Genomic DNA, 19,804 nt, shown 5'->3' with positions numbered 1-19,804 from the left:
GCAGGGAAGGCTGAACCCACCCTGGTATAGCGATGCTTCATCTAAATCAGTTTATGTATCAATTACAAAGCTGTAATTGCAGGATTATGAATGTCAGCATGGAAAGGCTACAGCATTCATTATCCAAATGATCAATTCCTTCCCCCTTCCAAGATTGATACTGTTGTAAGTGGAACTTGATACCCCCCAAGGTTTGTTTTATGGTTTTGGGTTTTTTTTTAACTTGAAAGACGGCTAAGACCATTTTGTTTAAAGATAACACATTATGGATTTGAAGAGTCATGTTGACTTGTCCCCACTTCTTCCCACCCCACCAGAGTTTAAAAGGCCTAATGATCCCCCTCACCCCCCAGATAATTCTATAAGCTGTTTTCCCAAGTGTCTCGCAGTATGTTTGAGTAAGTTTTGGAGTATATCCTTGTAAGGGCATGTTAGAGTGTGGATAGACTATTAAAGAGCACATTGGCGCTTGGCTATGAGAGCAACGGGATGTTTGTTGTTTCATCAGAACTATCTTCCAGAATTGTAATTTGTAACCTCTGAGGAATGAAGTACAAAAGATCAAGCAGCGGAGATCCTCAATTCAATTAAAAATATTAAGTAGTCATAAGTTGTTTCCAAAACAGCAGAATATCAAAAAGAGAAAAGGGTTATTTCACACTTACTTTTCATAGCATGTTTAATGCACTTATATTTTTGTCTATAACCTGCAGTAACTATCATGTGTATTGGTGTTCTTCAGTTTCATTTCTTTCTTTGTTAATTAGTATGGTAGGTGAAGTCTCCAGGATGTTATCAAGGTACATTTAAAAATATTGATTTTAATAGGCCTTTGTCAGTTACCTCATCTACTGTCAAGGTGTTTTGCCTATGCTGCTGTAGTCGTCTTACACAGCAGGTATCCTTTATTTAGTGTATATTTGAAGTGTGACTATATTATGTAGTTTGTACATAAATTTCATTAATAGCATTTTTTTAACAATGAAGATGAGTGATGAAGAAAGCAAAACATGCTTTGTAAGTTATTTTACTGGCTGGTTATATTCAATGTTACAGAGAGCAAATAAAATGATCCAAATAAGATCAAAACACACAGCTTTCTGATCTAGTCACTGGCACTGCTGTTAAACCTCAATGCCTACTTGTAATAAATATTATCACATTTTATAGATGTAGCTAGCAGAAATAGGGTTTGTCCAAAACTTGTATGAGCAACTCTTAAATGCAAATACAAAAATAGAGCTCTGATCTTGTGCTTTTTAGGCTAGCATTTTGCTTGCTATATTGTATCTTGGGTCACTAGATTGTTTTACATTCTTCAAATAAAATCTCACAGAGAAAGCGTTCTTCTTACTGAAGATCAAATTTATCATTTTAAGAAGACATAGCTTCATTATAGCTTCTTTAGATGCTCTGTTGTTCACAAATAATATTAAAGTCTTAGTATTAAAAAAACCCATCACTTAAGGGTGTTCATACTTGCTTGTTAAGGTTGCTTAAATGATTACACTTACTGTTAGTTGTTTAATGAACATATTATATGCAAATTGTTTATTTCATTAAATAAGCCTTAGTCTTACGAGATTAATTTCAAATAGCAATACACAAACGAGTTAATGCAGAGCTATCTAACTTCCTGTAATGTTTGTAAACGGTTCCTGGGAACGTGTATATACTTATATGGAAATATACACTGAGAATTTTTTTTGGTAGTAGGTTTGGATTTTTTGGTACAAAACCAGGCGTTTTGAATGCAGTAGACAAGCAGCTTGTTTAAGTCAGTTTGCTTGTTTGTTCAAAGATTGGCTCAGCTTCGTTTCCTCTACCAAATATAAACTTCTTGCTCTAAAACTCATCTAGCTTAACGGAAAAAAATATTAAAAATCAGACTCTTTTTTTCCCCCCCTTAGAAGTAAATCTAACTAAATGACATCTAGAGCTTATGTATTTAGAAGTATTTTTATGTGGGTTTTGGATACTGAATTGCATAAGTCTTGCTTCTGAGAACTAAAAAATAGAGCAGTTGAGTCTTGATTTCTTTCGGGTTTTGCTGATTCAGCCATACTGATGGCTACCAACACATTTTAACAGTTTTGAAGTAGTAAGAAATGGAGCACTTAGGCTTTTGAGTTTCTTACTATTGGCAGAAGAAAACTGTAGACGGATAAATTATAAGCAGGGAAAAAAAGTTTGGCTAGTTCTTTCAGAAATGGGTACACTGGGCTTTTTGTCAACACGAAGGAGAAAAGGCCTGCAACTTACATGCATCTTAAGTGGTTTTGGTGCAGGCAAGGAGGACATAGATGGTTTGTGTGCGTCTTTGTAAATGCACTATTTAGTGACCATTCAATTTATTTTGTCTGTAATAAAAGGTTTGCAGAAGTTTTCATTTACAAAAATAACTTGACAGTGTGGCTTGTAAGGAAACGTGAAATAATTTACCCTTGACACCGTATTGTTTTTATGGAGAAGAAATTACTACATGATAAAACAGCAAAGAGTAGCAATATTTAGTGCACTTAATAAATTGGCTAGATATGTAGTTCCTGGAAGTAAAAGTAACACTAATTTATATTATCCATTTCAAATAAATCTAATAATATATTGTGCTAAAATGATTTGGCTTTCTTAAGCTTTCTTTTTTGTGAAGTAGTATTCAAAAAAGATGAAGCTTTTTTTTTTCTCTCACCAGAATCCCTAATAGCTTCTTTACATCTCCATCTCTCTCTTATTTCCTTGGAGTTATGCTTTCTGTTTTAATTTACTAGTTCCTCCCTTAGAATCCCTAAAAACCTCTAGTAGGCTTTATATATTCAGGTAGAACAGTGTTGGAAGAAAGAGGGATTTCAAATGCCTTTTTTTTTTCCACTTTAAACTGTACAAAAAATTCAGAGTAATCTAGATAATATTTCAGTCCATGTCAGAAATACATACCTGATTATAATAGTTTCTTTGCCAGATGTGAAAATAGTTGCTCCATCAGTCTTAGAAATAGCTAAAGCAGAAGGAAGTTACTCAAATGTTCTTGAAACCTATATCATTTATTCACAATTTAAAAATTAAGGAAAAAGCACTTAAACGCTTCTTGTGTTGGTTAGCTTCAAAGAGCAGATTTTCAGGCCTCGTGGGAAGTGAATACAAGAACTGGGATGCAACGGAAATGTGGTCTCTCGTCCATCCTTCTGTGTAATCATTAAACTTACTTAAAGCAGAACATTTTTAACAATGTTTGCAGAACAATGTTGAATTCTCTCCCAGACTTAACTCTGGCAAACTGGGAGAAGTAAGGAGAGAAAATTGAAGAAGAGGAGAAGCTCAGTCTGGTTTTCATTTTCTCTACAGCTGTCATCTGGCTTTGAATTCTGCTGGAGAGCTACAGCTGGAGTCATTTTATTGCTTTACCCAGCATCCTTTTGCCTGCACGCACAGAAATGTTTTAGTAGTCTTGGAAAAAAATTCAGAGTATCTCTTAGCAACCATAGGACAGTAATTATTATACCAGCAGCTGGGAGCAAACCAGATTTCCGTTGTGCATTAAAAACTGGCGTAGGTTACTTTACAGATGATACTGAATAACCTATGCCAGTACTGTACTTTGCAGGCTGTGGTTAAAGGATATTGAATGTGGGCGGTGTAATTGCTTTGGACAGTAGAAAGGGGAATGTGTGCATTTGTGTTTGTGTGTAATATTCTGTATATTTAATATACCAAGCCTGGTTCTTGTGGAAAACTTCACATGTTTGCTTTTTACTTAAATGCATTTTTCAATACAATAGCATTTTTGTTTCTAGGGCTTCTCCCTTCAGGTAGTCAGTGTTTCCATTATAAATGTGGGTTTTCAGGTGTTTATGACCTTGTCATAAAACAACATATTGGAGCAGGAAGTGTTGTCCAAGGAAAGCCTTTTTGATACTTATAAACATGGTTTGGCTGTATCTAAACTATTAGTTTAATTAAAAACACAGGGTTCAGGATACTCATCTGGCATTTCTGTAGCTGCATAGTGAATACTTACAGGCTAAATAAGATCACGACTGACCTGATAGCTTTTCATTTTCCATAAATACCAGAAGTATGGCTGTGCCCGCTTACCTGTGGTGTCTAGGTTCGTAGGCTGAGCGTCGTGCTTTCCGAACAGCTATCTCATGAGTTCTTGCCCCGCAAAGGTCAGATGCCTTTCTCTGTCTCCTGCTGCCCCCAAATTTGTCCTTGAAGTCAATTAGCTTGAATCGTGGTGTCTGTGTTGGAATTTTTATAAAAGCATTCCTTTGTAATTGCTGTGTATAGGGCACAAAGGCTTGCTTTAACACTAAGGTTTGCGTTTCATAGATCAATGTGGGGCACTGCTAGTTCGCGCTGTAGCAGATCAGTGCCTGTACCCTTTATTAGATGGGGCCCTTCTTGTCTGCCAAGGAGAGCGTGTGTGTCTGTCTGTGTCAGCATGTGCATGTGTCCTTTTTAGTGTAGGTAGTTTATCTCTGAAGAAAAATGGGGTGAATCACCTGCAGGGACAGGAAGTGATGCAGGCTGTTGCAAAGCTCACCCAGGGATAAAAACCGGCTTGTGGGTAGTATGTGTTTTTCTCCCCGGGAAGGAAGCAGTAGTAGTTCTTGCACCTCTCATCCTTCTCCCTAGACCACTCAAACTGATAATAGCTGGGGGGGGGGGCAAGGGGCTTAGGTAGTGCTTATCACTGTGGTTTCTGTAAAATTGCTTCAAGCTGTTAAGCGTGTTCCTAGCTTAAATCGTTTCTGCTTGTAAGCATTTATAACATCACTTAAACCAAAAATAGTTGTAGGCGTTTCTTCCTCATTCTGCATGCAGTTCTCCTGTGGTTTGAACCAGTGTTTTGGAAGCTTTTTATGTCATTGGGAAATGTACCTGCAGGAGTACCTCCTGCTAGGAAGATATTTGATATTGCACTAATATTTGATGCTTTTTGCCCTTAAAATAAGTATACATCCATGAAATCTAACTCTTGCTAGTCATTTCAACATTTATTTTGTACTCCTTTCCCAACAGTGTTTGATCAGAAAATTTAGTTTTGGCAACAACAGGGTCGGTTGCTTAGTGGTGTTGTCATGTTCAAGGATCTGCAAAAAGTACTACTTTCTGGAGTTTTGCTTGTCTTCAGAGTTTTTCAGTAGAACTTTAACCTGATTGAGCTATTGTCTTTCATGGGGTATATGCTCTCTAGTATTAAACCTGATCATTAGTTAGTTACTATTTTTAACGTTTTCCACTCAGAGTGCTTCTGAACAATATATAAATTCTTAGTGATGTGATGATTTTCTCTCTCCTAAAGACCAGCCACAGAACAGCTACTTCCACTTTATCTAGATGTCTTAGAACTTGATACGCAAGGCTGTTATGTGTGTGAGGTGCTAATGTAATCCCAGAATAAGTTCCTTAAGTATTTTGATAATTGAAACTAATGATTCAGTGTTAGTATTTAACCAGCCAAAACTTCAGGTTTGCCTCTACCTCAGTAGTTTTCTGCAGTGTTTTTATTGTTTCCTCCTTAATGTTTTCTTGATATATACAAATCCTTACGATAAAGCTGAAACATCCTCATTGCTGGAAGTTGGATGATGCCAGAATGTTCTCAGTGCTATCAGATGATGACAGCCAGTTAACTTTACAGCGTGTCTCCATACAAACAAAACATTGTACAGTGCATTTTTTGGCAGCCCAGTGGTGTTTGTATCAATACGCTTTACTGTGTCCTAAGTATATCCCAGTCAGTTAGGCTTAAAGAATGAGAACTCTTTGTTTTTCTACTCTTTTCAGAAATTGGATCATCTTACAAGCCGATATTCTACCCAAACATACTTCCTCTTCCTTATTCTGAGTGGCGCACGTCCTGCAGATATCTCATTATATGTTGCCACATGGTCTCATTTTTGTATCAAATTGCCTGATATAACCTTAATTTCAAAAAGACAGTCATTAGTTGTTTAATCCACACTTGATAGAATTATTTTAACTGAGCTAGTATATGTTAAAACTGACTTCCTGTTCCTTTCCAGCTGATCTTGCTTTTAGTTTATTAAAAGGTCTGACTAGATTTTGCCTTATTAGTCTCAGAAATATTTTCCTCCAATTTTATATTTGTAAATACTGGCAGTCTTATGGGTAGTTAGAGAAAGCATAATCTCAGAGTCTGGGCTAATCTCTCCTTCCTTAAAGAAGTTCCTCAGACTGATTTGGCAACTGAGTTAGAGGCACGTATCTCTAATGCCAAGTTGTGTACGCTCCACTCCGCAGAGAAGGAACTCTTCTTTTCCAAGGCTGACTCATAGTAAAGAAAATACTTGCCTACTTAAAAGTACTTTTAAAAATGTGTATTTAAAATTACCTGTGTTTATAGATGCCTGTAACGTGTTGTGTAGAATGTTAATGCATTTAGGTATTAATTTGGTGGTTTTGGTGTGGTTTTCGTATAAATGCAAAATCATTTCAAGGGAGTTCTGTGTATTCTAGACTACCCAAGAAAATACATCGGGTTCATTAATGAAAGATCACCTTTTCCAACACGAAACTGTAGTAACCAGTGAACCTTACAACAGTGCAAATTTAAGGCCGCCAGCATTTGAGGATTTCAACACCAGGAGAGCCTGTTTTCCTAGCCAACCGACCCAGGTAAGACTACCAACAAAAGAAGAACTTCTCTCTTTGCTGCATTAACGGCACGGTATGTAGTTTCTGACAAGAAAGCACTTTCCTTCTGAGTCCTTGTACGTAGTATCAGACTCTCAACTTCTTGAAATGATCAATATAAACTTTGCAGCTGAAATATTACAGCATTATTATGGCAGAGGTATAGCTTTGTGAAGGTATTTACCTGTGCTTGTAGTGCAGCAGACTACATAAATCTTTCACTTTCTTTGAAGTCAGATTTCTATATTACAGACCTCTGTATCTGCAGCCTTGAAAAGCTGTTTAAATTTGTTTGGAAAGTGTTAATTGGCCATGAGTTACACATATACTGTTTTGATTAGGAATGTTGACAAATATCTTCAAAATTGATATCTTGGATGCATTACACAGTGGGGCACTTTAAGTATTTTTAGTGAAACAGCGTTTATGCTTTCTAACTGCCTATTGAAACTGAAATATTCTATTTTGGTACAGAAAGGAAAACAGTATCTCCGTTAGGCATTGAAAGTATTAAGCTATTGGTAAACAGGTTCTTAAAACAGGAAAAAAAAACCACTGACGTGAGGAAGGCTGATGTACAGACGTATTTTGAAAGAGGTGATACTTCTAGAACATGAGATAGGAAAAGCTGTAACACTGGCTTTTCATACACAATACACTTCGGGTTTTTTCAAAGCCTCAAAGGACCTGACGGTTCTTGTAGGCTGTAGAAGTAGACTTAATAGTGAGTTGGATAATAACTAATTTGAGGGTCTTATGCTTAGGAAGCAAACACATGGGAAGCTTTTTAGAATAAGCTTCATAACAGAAGTCAAAGCAGAATGAAAGTTCAAGTAGTTGCGAACATTTCATCAGAAAATATTTCTGCTCCTTGAAATAAAGTTTTTTAATACCCTTGGTCATTCCTGCAAAGAAAGATAGGATTGTATTAGAGTCTTGTATCAGCTGCTTTCTAACTGCTTTACTGGTCAAAAGAAGTAAACAGTGTTATCTGGAGAACTAACTGAAGAGCTTTAAATTATGAACTGCTGATTTTTAATAATGGATCTGCTCCAGTTATCTCTTTGTATAAGTCACCTCATATTTTTGTTTGTTCTGTTCATCAAGAGGTACATATCTTTCCCTGGGCGCATTTACTTGCAAAGAGAATTTTAAAACCTCTTACACTGGAATAGATGGGTGATTAAGTTATTGCAGCTAACACTTAACAGCTACAGTAACCAGTGATGTATGTGCTGTTAGTCTTCATGGAGTTGTAAGGAAAAGTGCAGTAGCCTAAAATATTTACATGTTTTAAGAGCACGTATAGAATTGGCCCATGAGAAAATGATAATTTAAGCCATGGTACACCGGGTAGTGTCTGTCTGGTAGGAATTAAATAGGAATTTCTTCGAAACGACAATGCAGAACTCACTTCTTGTGGACTGAAGTTATAGGAGATTCCCTGGACATTTAAGTAGATATTCTTTAAAATATTTTTCTCGTATTGTAGCACCACCTGCATCTGACACTTCATGCTTTTTGCATGGTCCTGTGGTGCACGCATTTAGAACGTAGGCAAGTCAACAAAATCTCACGTTCAGTATGTGCACACGCTGCACTGTCTCTGCTGAACTCCGTGCATGTGACCATGTGGCACAGCAGATCTTGAGGTAAATACCTGTTTTGTTTCAATTTTATATAAATAAGTTTGAACACACTCACTGTGCTTGTAATTTGAATAGCTGAAGAAGTGCGTGCTCAGACTAAAGACGTGATTAATGACAGTTCAGATTTTTACCTGTAATACTTTGACTGTTACTAAAAAATACCCAAAAGGTAAAGAGGTAAAAAATACCTCAGCTCTTCACCTTCTGATACACCTGTGTGTGTATAACTTAAATTTCTTATATTGTGATGATACATTCAGCTGTCGGTGTCCTCATCTGGTGGAGCTGCAGGCTGTGCAGAGTCAGGTGTATCAGTTTGAGGAGAGACAGGGAATGCCACAGTGCCAAGCAAGTGCTCATGCCTTGTTTAAAGGTGCACCTCTTCAGGTATGGTGTAATGCTAGTGAGTTCAGGCGTGTCAGCAAAAAATTTCTGCCTAATTTCCGGTTGGCTCATGATGTTCATCATGAGATTCTCTGTGGAATTTCTGTTTGCTGTAAAACTCTTCCTGCCTTCCTGCTTCAGCTGTTACACGGAGATGGCACCTGTACTGAGTTATAATTCTGAATGGCTAGAGGACTATCTGCCTTATTCTCATTGAATTTTGCTGGTATTTGTACCTAACCGAATCTGGATTGTGTCTTGTTCTTAAGGTGTCACGTACCTCGTGCTTTCATACAGGTCCCATTAAACGCCCAATGTGTAAGCACTTTATAAAGCTCTTCCAACATTTCTCCTGTTCGCTTGTTTTCTGCATTTCCCACTTGTTTTCTTAAAAAATGATTTCTTAATAGCGGTTGCATAAAGAACGTAGTGCTGCCTTGTCTGTAACATGCCAGACTGTAAGCATTTTAGTAGGTGTTTGGCTGGGGACTTGGAAAAAAGAAATTAGTTCTATGTATGTGGTGCGTTCTGCTCAAAGAAATAAAAAGCCTTCAGAGACTGAGGAGAGGTCAGATTTTACAGTTGTTAGTATTTGTAGTGATCTTTAATGGCTATTAGCTGTCTCAGGAATGGGAGTTTGCGGGTGGCTTTTTTGGTTTGAGGTTTTGGGTGGGTTTTTTTTTTTCTTTTAAACAATGGTTTTTATTTAATGTCTTAAATGCATGCATAATATTTTGTGTGGACAGTGGTGTAAAGATCCTTTATGCCTGTAACATACTGAATTGTAATGACACTTTTGATGCTTTTTCCCTTAAAAAAATTTATGCTGTTAACTGTTGAAAAAAGCCAATTAGCCATAGCTAGTTATTGATGCTAAAACAATAGGCTCTTTCTCTTGTTTGAAAGCAGAATAGAGTTGAGAAGCACTCTGTTTTTATAAGCAAAAGGGAAGCCTGATTGCTTGCATCGGAGTCTGGGGAAGTATGGAAAAAGCAGTGATGTTAGCTGAATAGGATATAGCCATTCTTCACCCTGTATCCTCGAGACCTTGTGGAAGTCCAACTACATGGCTTGGAGCTAAGAAAAAAAACCAATTCTTGTTAGCATACCCCAGTTGAAACTCCCAGGGCAAAGCAACTCTGATTACAGTTCCGTACTTAAAATATATCACACAAGGATTATCAAGCAGGGAAGTGATGGTTAGAGCAGGCTACAGATATTCTTACACAGCCAGAAGCTGGCATATTTTAAGAAGCTATTCCTTCCTCTTTCCCAGCTGCCTTCCCTCTTCCCTCCTCTGCCTCCTACCCCAAAACCAGGGCATGCAGACTTCAGTGTAGTAGGAGCATAAGTGAAATAGAAGTGTGTTAACTTAAAACATCGTCCTCAGTAGTTTGTTACACACTGCAAGAGGTGTGCAATATGTAGTTCAGCTGTTTTCCTAGACTATGGAATGGTGACACATGAATTCTCATTAATCTGATCAGTACTAATAAGGTAACCGCTCTCAAATCAACAGTACTGATGCCAAAGATGCATTCCCAAATAATTAATGACTCGGAAGAATTTGTAAGGTTAGGGGGTGAGATTTCCCCCACCCCCAGTCTTTTCTGTGAGATGGTTTGCAGGCTCTGCACTTGACAGAAGAAGGCAGAATTTGACTTGAAGCTCGCTTATATTCTGGCTCCGATTATAACAGCCCTACAGTGTATCCCTGTCTGTAAGGCAGGAATGCTGGGGCATACTGAGACTTGAGCTTTTTTGCTGCACTGTCTGCTGTTTTGGGGAGCTCCTTCCATGCACGCGTGTTAAATTTGTATCCTGTCATTATTTGCACCTTTTTATTGACAGTCACTTGTAATGTCATCTCCGTTAACATTTAGCGGCAGTCCACTATCCTACGCCTACATCTAGTGTCTGCAGTATTTCAATTCGGACGATTCAAATTTGCCACCTTCAACAGCTCTTTTGTGCCCCCATGACACACAGCAGAATAAACAAGAACTCTATCTTACCTCTTCGCGGTTGGTTTTTGTGCGTTTAGCACGTTCCTTCTTTCTTGCCTTTTGAGGTAAAAGGTCTTGAATTATGGGGAGTTCGTTACAAGCTGAGAACTTAAAAAGTACTTAGGTGTTTGCTTGCCAGTGTCCTAAGCTAATCATTTTAAGTACTGGATACTAGCTATGGGGAGACGCATTTAGAAGCCACTGTTACTGATTGATCACGCTGCTGAATATTATTCTTCATATGGCAAAATCCTTACCTGGAATACAGCTTTGAGAATAAGTAACCAGTATTCAATACCCCTGTTGTGAAAGTGGAGGGGGTTTGAAAACTTAGAGCAGGAATAAAGGAAAGCTTCTGCTAGGTAACACGAGTAACTCGGAGCGAACGTATCAGAGAGGTAATCCTGAAGCGGTGGGTCATCACTGACATGAAATCAGCAAATTCACGTGAGGTGTGATTGATCTGTGGAATTAGTTGTCACTGTAAGATGTTAAAACCTGAATCTTGAACATAATTCCAAGAACAGTGTCGAGTTCTATGTGGATACCGAAATACCCAAAGCTCTTATGAGATAATAAAAAGTCAGGAAAGAATACTGAAGCTCATGGCCCTAATATCATGCAAAAGGAGCGTTGTGGGGCAGTCTGTAAATCGTACTAGTAAGAAAATCAGCTTAAATTTTTATCTTCAAGCAGCGAGGAAAAAAAAAAATAAATCTGTTTTTTGATTCTTCTAATCGAAGTTTTACATTGTAGGTGGACATACATTTGGGGCTTCACTGTAGTAAACTTCTCTTGCTTTGCCATCTCAGGTCCCGCTGAAGTCAATCAGACACGTCAGTTTTCAGGATGAAGATGAAATTGTTAGAATAAACCCTCGAGACATTTTGATACGTCGTTATGCAGACTACAGGCATCCTGACATGTGGAAGAACGACTTGGAGAGGGATGATGCAGACTCAAATATGCCATTTTCTAAATCAGACAGTAAAAAATCTGACTATTTATACCCATGTGGGGATGGAACTAAGTTGAATTCCGTGAAAGACTCAAAGAGTTCTGTGGTATTTAAAACTCAGCCTTCCTCATCAAAATTTAAAAACTCGAAAAGAAGAAAAGAGGATGGTGAGCGTTCCCGCTGTATATACTGCCAGGAAAGGTTTAATCACGAAGATAACGGCAGAGGAAAATGTCAAGATGCGCCAGATCCTATTAAGAGATGTATCTACCAAGTTAGTTGCATGCTTTGCGCAGAGAGCATGCTGTATCACTGCATGTCAGACTCTGAAGGAGATTTCTCTGATCCTTGCTCGTGTGACACTAGTGATGACAAGTTCTGCTTACGCTGGTTAGCCCTGGTGGCGCTCTCGTTCATTGCTCCGTGTATGTGCTGCTACCTCCCCTTGAGAGCATGCCATCACTGTGGTGAGGTGTGTGGGTGCTGTGGAGGAAAGCATAAAGCTGCGGGATGAACCAGCCTTGTGCCAAACAGAGCTGAAAAATCTTTGTTTCCAGGAAGCATCTAACTTGGATTTGTGGAAGCTTTTTGGCAAGCGGAAGGGAATCTTCTTTCGTGTACGAGATGCTTGATGTGGAGGAAGCAACAGGACTTGTCAGACCTTGGCATTTTACAAGTGCTAGCCATGCCTAACTATTTCCTTTGAGCGCGTGGCGTTTGTCGCAAGTCGTGAAGGAGATTTTGCAAAGGAAAGCCTATTCTTATTATTGGCTATAAAATGAGTATATAAACTATGATTATACTAAAAGGGATTAACTTTTGCCACTTTGTACATTCATGGTTTAGGTGAGGGGGCTCTTTTAAAAGGATTAAAACTTACCTGAGGGGAAATTTTAACTAAAAGTGCACTAGTGACAGTTGATTTAAGATTAAGAAAAGTTAATACTCGGCAAATGAGAAATGAAACTGATTTTAAGTGCAACTAAATCACTTATTAATAGTTTTTTGGAAGCAACTTTATGTATAAATAACAAATGTTTATATTTAACTAAATGTGTAAGGTACGAATTATTACGTGTTAAACTTTCCTTCCCTCTGATATAGTAGGTATGGACCATATCTACTGTGACATTCCATGGTAGTATTTTAAATATTTAATTAGTTAATTTAGTCGCATTTTTATTCCAGATGGACAAATTGGTATTTTCAGTCCTGTTTCCCTTCAGCTACAGTTTGTGTTGAGTTGTATCCATACATTCTGATAATCTAAAATCCTTTAAAATATTAATTATTTTAGTCTTGAGTGACCAATATTTTTTTGTTAAGCACAGATGTAATTGTCTAAAATGTTCTTGTTAGAACATAACATTTATTTTTATATATAAATTACTTTGATTTCAACATGACAGCAAAAAAGGAAGTTGTTTCTGTTGCTCAACCAGCAAGTTGTTTTCTTTTGGGGTGTCCTCCAAAAATACTTCATTGCATATTCAAATGTTCATTAAGCGAAAGGTACATTAAGGCAGTTGTAACAAATTGTCATCAGTGTTCTTGTTTATCCTTCTGTTAAACTAGGATCCTGTTCAGCTGTTTATCAAGTACTATGATTAAAACAAAAGATTAATAACAAAAGTGAAATCGTTTTCATTATTTTGAACTGCAACTTTCTCTTACTTGAATGGGCAAGAACAAAAGTACTGTGTGTTTTGTCCAAAACCAACACCAGAAGACTTAGTTTGAGAAATAAATTACAGCCCAGGCAAAATTGGAGTGAACTTCTTAATTGAGGAAATTTGGAGGGAGGATGGGGGAGGGAGGGCACGAGAGGGCGAGCAAGTATGTGTACGTACGTGTGTGCATGGTGGTATGTTGTGTATGAGATTCGTTCTGACTTGGTACTTACTAAGTGTTTCACTTTCAAATGAGAATTAACAGATTAACCCGTACAAAAGTTTGTTAAAACATTACAGGCTTTGCTCTGTCATGAAGTAAGAAACATTTACTTCTCATTAAAGATGCGTAAAACGCTAAAATCAGTCATAATTCGATAGCGAAGGTGCCTGTTTGATACCCTGGCTGGAGCGGGACAGCCTGTCCTCAGTACACCCTTGTTATTAAACAAACCCAATTGACCTTAAAAGATGCACATGACTGACTTTTCTCACTTCCTATGCATTTCCTCAGTATAATTTGTGTAATTCTTCTTGCTGCATGTATCAGGGCCCTTAACTTTCCTTTGTAGCCTAAAAGTAAAATGAGCAAATGTATATAACATTATCCCTCTGTAAAATACTTTTTAAAAGAAAGCATTTATATTTATATTACAGCTTGAACTGCCCACCTTGTGTACATAGATCATCTCAAAGTATTATTTCACATTGAAAAGAAGACAGCTATATTGATAACTGCAGAAGTTACGGAAGAGCTTCTAGTTTTGTAGTAGGAGTCGATTGGATTAATTACGTCCAAGAATATGACACTGTAGCAGCGGTCTTGGGTTTTACTGTTTATATATTTGAAAGCTGCTACTCTGGTTGATTTTTCATGCTTCACACACTTTCAGCTAATCTCGGTTGCCTAGAATAGACTGTTAAATTTAAAACCGACTTTGATTAAAAAAAAAAAAATTGTGATGTTTTTCTAGTGAATGAGAAGAATTTAATATTTGTAAGTGCTGGGTTCCTAATTGAAGGTGAAGAGAGGTATGAACAACCTAAGAAAAGAACTTGCTGGCTGTATAGGAAAATGCTGTAGAATCCTATTGTGTATATACTTCAGAAAGAAATTAGTTCAACAGTTTCCTCTGAGCACTATACAACGTATAGTGAAACTCCTGGTCCTGTACTCTATTTTATATGAAACATATATGCTTTAATATTTTATTGAATACGTGCATTAATGTTTTTACCTTGCATTTAACCACTTTGCTGCTAAAATGTTTTCACCTTTTGCTTTCCTCTTTGAAGACTTAATCCATCTGAAAAGGGTTACCGAACTGACGGACGGTCGCTTTGTCTGCTGCTGGAAGCGTCGGCCTGCGCGCCCGGCTGGAGAACTGGAAAGACGCGTGGTTACGTAGGGGTTGGGTTTAGTAGGATGCACGTTGACTTCTGCTGTTAGGGATCTCACCCACCGTCGCCGTCAGGAGACGAGCAGCGGAAGGCGGACGTACAGCAAACCCCTTCCAGAACGGGTTGTTACCTTCATGCATCTTTTGGTTTTGACGGCACGTAACATTCTGTCTCTTCTGAAATGCTTTCTTAAGCATCTGGGAAAAGAGAGGTTTCTTTCCCAATCCTTACTCCTCCCCTCGCCCTCAGCGTCGGAACTGTAGTTTCTCAGGCATGTAGTGGCAGAGCTTTGTGTTGCTTGGAGGGGAGACCCGAGCCTTGGGAAACCATTGCTGAATGCTAAGTCCCTTGCTTGTTGAAAGCCTCAGTTACCATGAAAATTAAGTATTTCCCCTTGAAAGTGGGGGAGGAAGTTAAATGGTAGCAGCACTCGTGCACCATCTACTGGGGGAAAAACAGTCAGCTGGGTTCAGGCACAGCCTTTGATCACGTAGGAATGTAGCTGGCTATTGGTGCACTACTAAAGCTACAGAAAGATGTTACGCTTCAGTTACGAATTTACAAAATGGTCATTTGGACACTTACTGTGATTCTTTATCTCGCTGTGCTTCTTAAGTTTCACTATTAATATTGACTGAAGGTAAAAATGCTTCAACCATATATTTTGTTAGGTTTAAAACAGTTACGATGGCCCGTTACATGAGAGCATCAAATCCAGGAATGAAATTAAAATTCTTTTGACTCTGTCACTGGGTTCATAAGAAAGATTCTTTTTCTTCTCCCCTGAAGTTCTTTCCCACAGCAAAGTGGTGGAGTTTTGATGTTCGTGCAGAGGGCATCTGGCCTTTCGGTTGGTGATACGAGTCAATTCTGAGTACGCACAGGTGGGTCTGTGCGCTTGCACATGCGTTTCAGTAGGTGCGAAGGGTATACCTACAGCTGTGTGCAAGATTAAGGCAATATTCTGATAATAATCTACAATTACTCTGGTAACTGTTCAGCAAACAGCAGCAAGTGACGGCACAAAGCCCAGCTGCCTTTCCAGAGCTTCTGTAAGGGACATTCCGAACCGTCTTAACCAATGCAGTTTCCTCTAGAGAGACAAATGCGTTTTGAAGAATGTTTCTCTTGCGTGTTGGAATACAACATTCCTGTTTCAGATGTGTTCTCTTCAGAGTGATCCGCTCTCGTGTACCTGGAGGATGATGTTGAACTCCCGTGTAAATAATGCACAGGTTTAAATTAGACTTTAAGTCTTTTCAGAGCTGATGGCACAGTATGCAGCCAGTACAGTGATACGTTCATATTGATAAAATGAAGATCAAGGGTGGTAGCTGGCAACAAAACACTACCTTTAAAAAGGTGCCTTATGTGGTACTGTTAAGTCCAGCAGCTGGGTGGATAAAACTTCCATTTCCTTCGGTGCACTGATAAAACACAAGGAGGGGTTGGGGGCGTTGTTTGGGTTCGTTGGTTTGCTTGTTTTCCCTGAAAGCTTCTCTTTCTCCGTTGCAAAAGCTGTGGTTCGTTTAAGAAATGAAAAGTGTTTGGTGAAGAAGCAGCCTTCATGTTCAAAGCTGCAGCATAACCTGTGCATAGTTTTCCTTCTTTCGCTTGGTGCCGTTTGCTTCCCACCCTAATGACCTCAAAGTGCCTCATGTGTATATTGTTTCCATTAAACCTCAACTGCTGTTTCTTTCTACTAAATGATGTATAATTTAGTTAACTCATCCCATAGGCGTTTCCTTTATGAATATGAATATAGCTTGGTACTTCGAGTATATAATGTAAATATACATTTAAGTTAGTAACTAGTTTGTTACATCATATCCTTGTAAGTTGACATAGCAGATAACACCATAAAAATTGTTTAAATGTTTTTTTTTCCTGTAATTACCTGATTAAAATTACCTTCAAATGAAACGACTGACATGTTTTTCCATTCTGTGTCGGGATTACTAAGAACAGTGCGTATGAAATTAAATGTTGCAGCTCGAGAACAGAATAAAAAGATGTAAATACGGGTAATCATTTTGCCATAGTATTCCACTTCCTGGTTAAACAAAATGTTAATCGGATCATTTTATGATTTTAAGACTGAACAACCAAACACTGTATTAGCTTCAAGCTCCAGCATCTTTCATCATGAGAAATGTGCCTGTACCAGCTTGCTTTGTACCTACAGCAGTACTTGTCCTTGACATCGTGCTACAGAGGTCAAGATTCCTTCATATAAATCACGTTTATTTGAGTTCCCACTCAACCCCACCACAAAGATGTTTATCTCTGAATATAATTCGAAGCTTTGTGCAAGTTAAAGAATAAGACATACAGCAGAAAAGGAGGGAAAACTAATCGGTCCGTGAAGAAAAATGAAGATGTGAACACGCAGAAGCCTGTGAGACTATAAATACTCAGCGGTCGGGTTTTAGGATGGATTATTCTGAATTGCATTATGTTTGCCTCTACCTTTTGCAAATGTTTTCTTATTGGTTACGACCGATAAAGGAATTATCACTGTTCATCTGATCAGTTTCTAACTGGAAGATTTTTGTTATTGCCGGGTGTAATCATTACACGGGCTATTAACTGCTGATGCTTGAGCTTTTAACTGATGATTTGAAAATGCAGCTCTACCAGAGAAAGGGAATAGGCAAATGAATTAAGTGACTAACAAGGCCGAGGAGTTACTAAAGAATATTACAGGACTACGTGAAGACCAACATACAAGAAAGTGACTCCGCATTAAACATGGTTTCATAAAACCCTAGTGTTAGGTCTTGGACAAATCCACCTTAATGTCATGGATAATGCACAATCAAAACAAGTCTTGTTTTGAACAAGAAAAAAAGGATAGGTATGGGGCTCTGGGGTTTTTTCCCTATTTTATTTTTGTTGTTGTTCTTCCCCCACCCCGCCTTCCTTCCCCCCCCTTTCCCGCCCTGTATCCCTGTTCCTTGAACCTTTTGGCTCGCTGTCATGGAGCACTATGTGCTCCTGTACCAGAACTGAACGACTTCAGTCTGCAGGGTTATATCGTCACTTCCACCGCTTGGGAGCACTGAGCTATGCAATGTGATTTAATAGCTTGGAAAAAGACATAACAAGTAAATGGATGAGATTAAAGAATAATCCTACATTTCATACCTTTAACGTGAGGTTGGAGAGGGTGTGCGCACACACGATGGCATCTGACGAAATTATGCTTTGAGTCCTGCATAATGTGAATGACTAGCAATATTTGTTTTTACCTGAAAGGAAATGAAAGAGATAAGTCAGTCCTTCAAGAAGCATGTAGCTCTAGATATCCATGCCCTGACTTGAGAATTTTGGGAATACTTGAGAAGATAATAACTTTCAATGACAGAATAAGCCTCTCAGATGAATTGTGATTTCAGCTAAGTGGTGATTTGGCAGACTCCAGGCATATCTCAGTACCCACCAAATTATATCCGATGTTTTAGCAATATATGGTTATTTCTGTCAGTTCAAAGTAATGCACAGGAACAATTATTTCATGTTTGGCATTCACTGTCCTTTTTTTTTTTTTAACCACCAATAAAAAACTCTTCTGCATTCGTGCATAATACGTATAGGGGTAGGGGAAGTTGACCAAATAGCTCAGTGTTTGGTGGGAGGAAGGGTGGAGAGGGAAAAAAACCCCCGGGACCAGGAAAGCTCTTTTTAGTTCCTATCCAGGCCTATGTGGTAGGTGGTGAGCCAGCTCCCCAGTGAACGCTGTTGCGGTATGACCTGCTGTCTAAACATGGAGTCTTTACAGAAAGATTTAGCTGCTTTCCATGATAATGAGCAAACTTGCAAAGAGAGAGTTCAGATTTCACAGGGCAAGACACATTTCACGTTGCAGGACAACGTGCAGATGTTAACGAGCTTGCCAACAATGGAAGCTACTGGGGGGGGTTGTGATGGTGGAACCATATAAATTGGGATCAACGATAAATGTTTGAAAGAGAAGGAATTATCCTTTTAAGCATAGATCCAGTATGGATTGGTCAAGTCTGTTTCTCCAGACAGTGCTGCAGTCAGCTGTAAGACAGCCCGTTACGGTGACTAAACTTCCTGTTGCGTGCAAAACTGGCCTTGAATATTAGGGGCTAATCTCCCCTACTCCAATAGCGCAACCTCGTACCTGGACGAGCTCTCTCCTTCCACTACTACATTTGTAGAAAATAAATCCATTTACGTGTATTAAAGACCTCCTACCCGCAGTGTTGGTAACTTGCCATTCTGTATCCCATGTAAGCAGCAAGTAGCGAAGCGAACTCTTGCTTTCAAACTGAGGATATGAGACTATTACCGCTATTTCTGAAGTAAAAGGGGGTTGTGAAAACATCGTTGCTGTCAGCAGCTATCACTGACCCTTCGTACCTGCCAATGTGCTTAGGTGCTTTTCTGCTGTGGCTTTATATTGCCTGTGAGGGAAGTGTTACAGTGACTTGATCTTGCCTATGGTTTTTTTTTGTCTTCCATAATTTGCTCCTTTTATGCTGTCTGAAGTCTTCTTCAGCTTCCTCTGCCAGCATATAGAGCTTTTATAGGCTGTGTGTGCATCTGGTGACTATAGCTGCTGATTACTGAATGCCCATTATAAGTAGTACTTAAAAGTTGCATTGTAAGGGCCAAAAGAGTACGAAATATTGCATCTCTCTGAAATACGGTAATGCTGAGAAGTTTTCTCTGTTATGTGGGTATCGGCCACAGGCTGACCAATCCAAAGAATTGGTTTCTGAGTCTGATACAGCTTTACCTAAATTTTCGTTTGTCCCTTGCTATTTGTATATAGACTGTCTCTAAGTTAGATACTGGGAGGAACCCTCCAAGTACATCATTGGGCAACTCTTTCGAAGGGGAGGGGGGGAACCAAACCCTGAAGCTCTAAACAACTCTTGGTTTGCTCTCTTGTCCTAACAATCACATGAGTAATTCAGTTCAATAATTTTAACAGTTGTTGAAACTATGTTGAAACCAACATGGTGGAACAAATTAGTTTAGGAGGGTTGTCGCTGTTGGCCTTCACCAGTGCTAGAAATCCTGTTGAGTCACCAGCTGTGCAGG

General features: G+C 38.7%; 1 protein-coding gene across 2 annotated transcripts in view; it reads left to right on the top strand.

Annotated features, from left to right (window-relative positions):
- The window catches only part of SPRED1 (sprouty related EVH1 domain containing 1), a 62,525-nt gene extending 45,874 nt beyond the window's left edge, over positions 1–16,651 (top strand). For both annotated transcript variants that reach the window (XM_064460146.1, XM_064460147.1), the window contains exons 5-6: positions 6,484–6,642; positions 11,512–16,651. In XM_064460146.1, coding sequence (XP_064316216.1) covers positions 6,484–6,642; positions 11,512–12,171 — 819 coding nt within the window. In that variant the 3' untranslated portion in view covers positions 12,172–16,651. The remainder of the gene's footprint in view (positions 1–6,483; positions 6,643–11,511) is intronic.
- Positions 16,652–19,804: the final 3,153 nt, after the last annotated feature.

The sequence above is a fragment of the Phalacrocorax carbo genome, chromosome 9 (genome assembly GCF_963921805.1).
Source record: "Phalacrocorax carbo chromosome 9, bPhaCar2.1, whole genome shotgun sequence".
Classification (NCBI taxonomy): domain Eukaryota; kingdom Metazoa; phylum Chordata; class Aves; order Suliformes; family Phalacrocoracidae; genus Phalacrocorax; species Phalacrocorax carbo.
The sequence above is the reverse complement of the archived record's forward strand: the minus strand, read 5'-3'. Positions and strand labels throughout refer to the sequence as shown.